Consider the following 8740-nt stretch of genomic DNA (forward strand, 5'->3'; position numbering starts at 1 on the left):
CTGCATCCCACAGAGCCATAATACCAAATTCCTACAAAAATTCCTGTTGGAAAAACGTTCCTGCTGTGCTGCCCTTTGAGCAGCGTAAAAACACATTAATTAATTAATTAATTAAYCTGTATTGCTAAAATAATATTTTCAGGTATTGAGCATGGCATCAGTGTGAATTAAAAACTTTTGCCAGTGCAATTCTTGAAGCCAAAATTGAATTTATGGATTTATTGTCAGTGGTTTAGGTGAGACTGACCTAAAGCAGTGAACAAACACTCATTTTTGCTGCCAGGGCACAGCTGCCACCAACAACATCTCAGCAACCCCCACATTCCTGTTTTTCCGGAATAAAGTACGGATTGATCAATACCAAGGAGCAGATGCTGTGGGTTTGGAAGATAAAATCAAACAGCACCTGGAAAATGATCCTGGCAACAGTGAGGACACAGACATCCCAAAAGGATATGTGAGTATTTTCCCAGAGTTGTGTTGGAATGCTTGTGGAGCTTGGATTTTAAAAACTTTTTGATTTTCAAATGTGCTTTAAGTTAAATTATAGGATTTTAAGCRAAGCTGCTCAAGAAAATAATTTGGGCTTTTTTTTCCAGAAAAAAAAAATTTACATGTACAGGTTTATTAAGAACGGAGACATTAAAAATTCCTTCTCAGCCATCCTAAATATTTCTTAAAGTGAAAAAAATCTCATGTTTGCTAAGGGATGGTTCTAAAAGTGTCCCCTTTGTATTTCTTTGTGGTTAAAAAGAAAAGCATGGCACAGGAATATTGGGAAAAGTGGTGCATAGGAATGACTTCCTGCAGATTATGGCTTGATTTCTTGATTGTTAATGAATAATGGGACAGTCTGATTGATGTGTGTGTGTGTCCCTGTCCCTTTGGGATGCACAATTCCCCATCCCAGCATCTCCTGCTYTATTCCCAGATGGATCTGCTGCCTTTCATCAACAAGGCTGGCTGTGAGTGCCTCAACGAGAGCGACGAGCACGGCTTTGAGAATTGTTTACGCAAAGATTCCTCCTACCTGGAGTCCGACTGTGACGAGCAGGTTTGCCTCACATATTCCAGGAGAATATTTTATTGCAGGGATCTTGGGACAGGCTGGGAGGGGTAGAAAAAACTGGGGTACAAAGTTCTTACAGCATTACTGCTTTCCACACTGAAAATTCCCAAGCAGAGCAGCGTTTGCTGGGATTTAAACATCCAAAATGTGTAAAATAGTGAGAAGTGGCCACATCATTTATTCCAGAGTCTTGTGCTGAGTTGGTTTTAAATTAAGAAATTGGTGTTTAATTCTGTTTCTTTTTTTTTTCTCCACAGCTGCTTATCACTGTAGCTTTTAGTCAGCCTGTCAAGCTTTACTCTATGAAACTTCAGGGGCCAGACAATGGTGAGTGAARTGTCTGGTGCAATTAGAATTATTTATTATGCATTGATACACAGATATTACAGTGTGATACACAAATTTCTTGTAGTTTGATATCTATTTATAGTTTGATCCCCTTCARAGAGAGCTTGGATTTAATTCCAGGYTTAAGGTGAGAGCCACTGAAAGCTTCACCTTGTTTTTTTWTATATAAACCATAAAATGCCATGCAACTTGGTGGAATTCTGAAATTCCCTGTGGAATTTACTGCTCATCTCTTCCATCCCAGGCCAAGGGCCAAAATACATCAAAATCTTCATCAACCTGCCGCGCTCGATGGATTTTGAGGAGGCAGAACGAAGTGAACCCACCCAGGCCCTGGAGCTGGGCCCRGATGACATTAAAGAAGATGGGATCATCCAGCTCCGTTATGTAAAATTCCAGAATGTCAACAGTGTCACTGTGAGTCCCTTTTTGTCCTGAGGGAATTTCACAGAGTGCTGCAGCCTGTGCTAGGGAATGCACCCGGCATTAAATTAATTGATTCTGGTTTAATTTCTACTCAGATTCCTGTGAAATTGGGACTTTTTAGGTGCTGGCAGAATGTGGGAAGTGGAAGCTGTGAAAATCCCAGCTGGGTGGGGTTTTAATAAAACAGCCAGAAAAACAACAGCATTATCTGTAGATAATTATTTAATATTAAATACTTCAATAAAATTATTTCATTTTATATCTAGAATATAGAATTGTGGTATAGTATAGGATAAATTTTAATTTATTATACTTTATAATAATATTAAATAGAATTATTTAAATGAAGAGGACAGAGCCCTTTACAACTGGAAAAAAGCTTTAATTTGCTCAAACATCTCAAGCAGCTGACACTTTAGGTATCGATTCAGGGATAAAAATTGAACTCCTTTTTTTTGGCTTTTTTTTTCCAGTTGTTTGTTCAGTCCAATCATGGCGATGAGGAGACGACAAGAATCACATATTTCACATTTATTGGCACTCCAGTGCAAGCCACCAACATGAACGACTTCAAACGAGTGAGTTCCTTGAAATTTTGAATTTTCTGGGGCAACAAACAACTTGGTGATGCCACAATTCCAAACTTGGGCTGTTTGGGACATCCAAGGGGAAAATTTTTGGGGTTTTCTATGAGTTTGGATCATCAACTCCAAAAATAAATRCAAAAAAAACACGAGGGGCTGGCAAGTTAAAAACACCAAAGGCAGTTTTTTTTTTTTTTTTAAATAGCTGTGGGATTTAAATCTGGATTTTGAAAGCTCCCTTTTTTGGAAACTTCATTATTTTTTTAAAAATAAACTGCTTCAATAATTAATTGATGGTGCAAACACTCTCTAATTTCAGAAGGTTCAAAGCACTAACACCAACGTGACACCTACTTAATTTTTAGCAGCAAAACTTGATCTTAACTGAACTTAAAACTTAATTTCTTTGCTGGTAATAACTTAATAAAGGAGTTTTGAATGGATTGATGGAAAAGGGGACACCCTAAGAGAGTTGTGGGAGGAGCCACAGATAAATATTGACAGATTGGGGTGTAATTGTGTCCCCTCTGAATAAATAAATTCCTGCTTTCTCCTCACAGCTGCTTSTACAATTTGGACACTTGTAACACTCCTTTTGTTTGTTTTCCAGCTTAACTCCCCATTCCTAAAGAACTAAAAAAAAGGCAGAAGAAATTCAAAGTAACAATGGGATTGGTGTGGCCTGGCTGTCCCTCCCTGTGCTCAGCTCAAATCCCAGAACATCTTCATTTCCTGGCTCATCAGCTCAGCTTTCCCCTCCTCTCTTAAACACTTTTTGCCAAAGCCTGTCCTAATTTTATGCTGAACTTGCCATTTGAAGGTTTAAACAAGGTTTTAACCAGGCTTAAACAATCCAGCTTGGTTTAAATCCTGTGGAGCTCCACCCAGGCTTTCTTTATATCCCAAAAGAAAGGAAAGGACGTGGATCATTTGGGATTAATAAATATTTCCCTGTGGGAAAATGGGATGGGATGGGCAGAAAATTGAGCTGAGATGCCAAAATATCCATCTCCATGTGCTGGGTTTTCCAGATAATCCACATGGGCCACTTGTCCCTCTCTGCCTCCGACCGGTATCGAATATTTTTGTTGATATTCCATACTTTTAATCTTTAAACTCTTGGTTTTTCCTTTTCTCCCTCACTTCTTTGCCTAACCTGTGTGTGAACACAGTTTGGAATCACGCCAGGAATAAACAAATTYACAGGAATGACCAATTTAATTTGGAAATGGGTTTTAAATTAATGATTGTGGGACAGAGAACTCACCTGGACTGTGACAATTCCTCCCCCCTGCAGTCTGAACAGGGGAAGGAGCAGCTTCCAGAACATTCCTGAGGTTCAGGCCTGGAAGGGATTTGGGTTTATTCTTTAAACTCCTGAAAATCCCTGGTTTCTGGGTTATTTTTGGGTTATTTCTGCACGTTGAGGTCGATATTCTCTGCCATGGGGAAGGAACAACCTCCCCTGGATCATCCAGGAGGGTTCTCCCCGCTGGAATTTCTCCTGGAATGTGTTGAGGTTTAACTCTTGATGTTAATTGGGATTATTTTGGGATGTTTCCCAGCTCCTAACTGAGTCCAGCCTTGCTGTGTGTCCCAGCACTAAACTGGGATTGCTGTGCTTTGCCAGGCCTCAAATCTAAACATCACTCAAATCTAAACACCAAATTCCTGCCCAGGTTTAAACTCAATTCCTGTTTTTTTTTTCCTCTTGCAGGTAGTTGGCAAAAAAGGAGAGAGCCACTAGGAAGCAAAGCCTTATCCCAGTCCAAGATTCCCAYTTTTCTCCTCGACTCCTGGATAATTGCTTGACCATAGCCAGAGACTGTCGGTTTGATTTACTGCCATTTCCAATAAATCATTGCTTTGAGCTGGACTGTGTTCCTGGTGTAATCCTCCTCTTCCATGGATTTGGAAATAAAAATTCCTGACTTTTTGCCAAGTTTGGTACTCCCAAAGAATTGTGGCTCCTTTGTTGCCAAATAAAATKAAAATTGGAGTTCCTTTGGATTGTTATTCCCAGCAAATACAGATAATTCTTGGATAGGAGTAACTTCACTTTTGCAATTCCCATTTACTCCAAAATGGGAGCAGAGGAAACAGATTTTAAATCATCATTCCCTGCATTTCCACCCAAATTCCTGAGCGTTCCAAAAGTTTTTAACACAACAAAATCTCTGATCTTGTTTCCCAGGCGAGCTGGGATTTAAATGTTTCTCCTTCCTTCTTTTCYTGGATGTTTTTTCTCTCTCTGATTTCAGGGAATATTTATTGCAAATGTTACTTTTCCATCCTAATTGGAATTTTTGTACTATTTAGGGCACATTTCCAAGAAAATTTACCAAATTAATGTTGGTACATCAGGCATTGATCAGCACCATATCCATAGAATTCTGTAAATTCCCAGGAAAACTTGCTCAGTGTTTAATTGCCATAATTAATCTCTTTGTAGAGTTAAATTTACTGCATTTTTAATTACGTAAATCCCATTAAAACTTAAATCCTCGCCTAATTGCTGTTCCTTGGACACACTGGGGCGGTTCTTTTCTGCCTTGGCACGTTTGGATGTTCATCCCTAGTGAATTTTCTGTTAAAAAAGATTTTTTTTTTTCCAAATRGAAAACTGGAAATTGTCTAACAAAACCTTATTTTCTGGGATTGTTTTCACTATCACTACACCATCCAGGATACTCCCAGAGCTGTRTTGGTCAATGGCATGTTTAATTCCTCTCCTAATTCCTTACTCCTTTGTTTGCAGGGATATAAAACACGGAATTATATCTAAAAATAAATAATTTTTAATACGAAAAAAATTCCCGCTTCTGCTTTTGTGCCCTCGTGGGGAAGCGCCTCGTTGAAGGATTTTCCTCATTGCTACCTGAGCTATTTGGTAAGTTCGATTCTCGTGTTATAGAAGATGAATAAAACGCAGAATATTTTTATTTTTGGGGTCAGAGCCGGGCTTTTCCCGCGGGATTTCCCGCCGGCAGTTCCGGGGGACGCCACGAGGTGGCGCTGCGGGAACGGGAACGGCTCGGGACGCGCTGCGGGGTTTGGGGACACGCGTGTCACCCCTGCGGGGTCACAAATCCTCCTTTTAGTCCAAATCCCGCTTCTGATGCGCTCCCGGATTTACCTGGAGCCGGGAACGGCAGCTGCAACCACCTGGGCCTCTCCAGTCAAATCAGAAAAACGGGAAAAACGCACCTCAATAACTTCAAAATGACGTTAAAACAACAAGAACCTGCACCTGGAGGTTTTTTCCCAAAAAAAAAATATGGGATTTCCTCTTTTCGGATATAATTTAGCTGAAACGTGAGTTTTAATTTAATTAAAATKAGTATTTCCCTTGGTGTTTGCTTGTAAACCCTACGGAATTTATCCCAAAATTCATCCCAAAAATTCTTCAGGTGCCTCCTGCACGTGTTGGCAGCAGGTGGGAGTCAGGAGYTCTGTTATCCCCCTTTAATGAGACTTGATCATTGATTAATTAGGATGTGATTAACTCAAGGGTATTATTGGGAAYGCTCTGAGCGTGTATTTATTTAGGGAAGAAATTCAGGGAATACATTTTGGGAAAAGTGAGCCTGTACACCAAAATTCCCTCWGTCAAAGAATGAGGTTATTTGAGATTAAATAAATCTTGAGTTCCCCCATTTCCTGAAGGTTTCAAATATCACATCCCTGGATCAGACAGGGGGATCAGCAGCTGCCTCCAACATCCCAAATTATCCATTAATCACATTTATCTCCGGAATTTCCTCAGTTCTAACTCCAAGAGTTGTTTTTCCCTCGGAATATCCCACGTGGAAAAGCCCCCAATTGAAAAATTCTGTTGAAAATTTAAGAGTTTCTCAGACTCACCAAGAATCACCTTCCATGGATTTCCTGAGCACCCAGTCCAGTTTTGAGCTCCTGCCATGTGTTTCCCCAAATCCAAGTTATTCCCTGAATTCCACTTCATTTAATACATTTAATACATTTAATACATTTTTCCCTAAAATTTTCACTGAGAGAATTTTAAAAGGATTCCCAAGCCAAAGGGAAAAATACTTTTCCATTTAATTTCAGGATTGCATTTCCTCCTATGTAAAAATTACCAAAACACTTCATTTCCACGTTGATGCTTTTAAACTGAAACATCCAGGAGTTTCCATCACATTCACGTTTTTAGCATTTGGATTTTTCTGAAGGCTTTTTTTTTCCCCCAAAAGCTGAATTTCCCAAATTCCAGAGCAGGCAGGAATTGTAGCTGTGGGATGCACTGGAGTGTCACTAATGCTGTGTCATTAACACGGGGGGAAATCTCCGATTGCAGCTTCCTGCCAAACAAAACATCCAGCACAACTCAATCCGTGATTTTCCTTCCTTTCCAACGGGTGTTTTGCTCCCCAGGCCTTCTCTGCCACTCAGAAATACAACATTCCCTCATTTTTCCCTTAAATGAACCACCAGGAAATATTCCTTGATTTTTCTCCAATTTTTTTTTGTGCTTTGTACCTCTGTAAATCCCAAGTCCTGCATTGGGGTGGAGGAACTAAGAAAAGCACAAATCATCACAGCATCAAACCCCAAAAAGCATTTTTTCCTGCAAAAAAAGCCATTTAAATCACCAAATATGTGCAGAATTAACCCCATCCTGACCAATAATCCCAATCCTGGCTTTCCAATGGCTCCAATTTTTTCCATGCACATGGGAAAACCCTGAGGAAATCCTAGAGCTGCTTCCTAAGCCAGGAAAATTGCCAGGAATGAATAAAATGCCCCAAAATCTCTATTCTAGGCCTGAAATCATTGGTAGTTTTTAATAATAATTTTCTAATTCTAATTATTGTTTTTATCTTTATCAATATCAAGATTAGCTCGCTGAGTAACTCATCCCAAAAAGGAAAAGGAAGGAAAAAGAAAAGGAAAGGGAAAAAGAAAGGGAAAAGGAAAAGGAACAGGAACAGGAGAAGGAAAAGTAAGTTTGAGATGATTTCTCTTTGTACCACATTTGAATGTCAATGAAAAAAAAAGGGAGAAAAACGATGGCATTTTGGTGAAATTCCCCCAATTCTGACCATGGCAGTTTAAAGCTTTTACACTCCTCAGGCAGCTCCAAAGGGAGTAAAGATGTTTTTCCTCCTCAGTTCTGCTGAAAACATGGAAATGACTCCACATGTCATGGAAAACAATGCGTTCTCCCAGCTCAATTCTCCTGGGCAAAATGGCATTTGAGGGGAATTCACGTGGCTTTATTTCCCAATTCCAGGGAAATTTGAATTATCCAGATAGAAAACTCTAGATTTTATTTCTTACACACAACCAGATCAATGTGAGCTGATTCCTCAATCCCGGATCAATCATCTCTCAGTATTTCCTTTTCGAATTGTAACTATTGAGGTGTTCATTTTTATCTAGGAATGAATAAATATTATTTCTGGGAAGGACAGGAAGCAGAGAGGAGGGCTGGCAGTTTTTAATTGGAAACATTTCAGTTTTGGCTAAGGTGCTGCTCWGGATCCCGCGGGATCGGAGCCCCGAGCAGGACAGGGGGTGACAGCAGCTCCGGGGGGGCCGGGCTGTGCTGTCAGCTGCAGCTCCAGGAATTTGAGCTGGGCCTGCCATTTTCCAGCAGTAATTAGTCTCTCGGTGAGTTCTTAAACTCCGTGTCACGTTGTGAAGGCGGCGTGTTCGACAGCGGATCCGCCGCGGCCGCGTTTCCGTGCGCGGCGGCGGAAAAATGGGATGAGGAGCTYGGAAATGGTGGGGGGCACGGTGACTTTGAGTGCTGAGGAGATGGCAGCCAGCTGGCAAARTGCCACATCGGTTCTGCTGCTTTGYCCTCGGCTCCTGGGGCGCTGGCAGCTGCGGGCACGGGGCGTTTCTCTGCCTGCGGCACCAACCGGCACCTCATCCTGTGTCTCATCCTCAGCTTCCTGAGTGTTTCACTGGCTCTTAACGTTGTGACTGGAGTCATTCCATATGTCTGGGGATTGTTTGATCATTGAGGGAATATTCTGAAARTTGGGCAGCCCCATCTGCAGATCCCTGGGATCTGGTGCTGGGAGACAGCCCCGGGCTCCAGAGGGATCAAAGGACCCATTCCAGAGCAATTCCCAGCGGCTGGAAGAGCCTCTATGGAAAGGATTGGATCTGTCCCATGGCATGCTCAGAAATCATCTCAGAGCATCTCATCCATCAGCCCCAAATTGCTCAGTGACCTCCGGGACAGCGGGAGCRGGGAGAGCAGCTGTTCCTGCCGCCGGAGCCGCGTGATGGACGGGCGAGCGCGGCGCTCCCAGGCAGCTGAGAGGAGCTGGAAAGGAGG

The 8740-nt window shown here is 41.5% G+C and overlaps 1 protein-coding gene across 1 annotated transcript in view; it reads left to right on the forward strand.

Annotated features, from left to right (window-relative positions):
- TXNL1 (thioredoxin like 1) overlaps window positions 1-7324 on the forward strand; it is an 8824-nt gene extending 1500 nt beyond the window's left edge. The window contains exons 2-8 of the mRNA XM_057387911.1: window positions 269-457; window positions 932-1054; window positions 1327-1396; window positions 1662-1834; window positions 2317-2421; window positions 4145-5317; window positions 7285-7324. Of these exons, the coding sequence (XP_057243894.1) occupies window positions 269-457; window positions 932-1054; window positions 1327-1396; window positions 1662-1834; window positions 2317-2421; window positions 4145-4174 (690 nt within the window). The 3' untranslated portion in view covers window positions 4175-5317; window positions 7285-7324. The remainder of the gene's footprint in view (window positions 1-268; window positions 458-931; window positions 1055-1326; window positions 1397-1661; window positions 1835-2316; window positions 2422-4144; window positions 5318-7284) is intronic.
- Window positions 7325-8740: the final 1416 nt, after the last annotated feature.

This window comes from Malurus melanocephalus, unplaced genomic scaffold (genome assembly GCF_030028575.1).
Source record: "Malurus melanocephalus ecotype Western Australia unplaced genomic scaffold, MMel_1.1 scaffold_1431, whole genome shotgun sequence".
NCBI classification, from domain to species: domain Eukaryota; kingdom Metazoa; phylum Chordata; class Aves; order Passeriformes; family Maluridae; genus Malurus; species Malurus melanocephalus.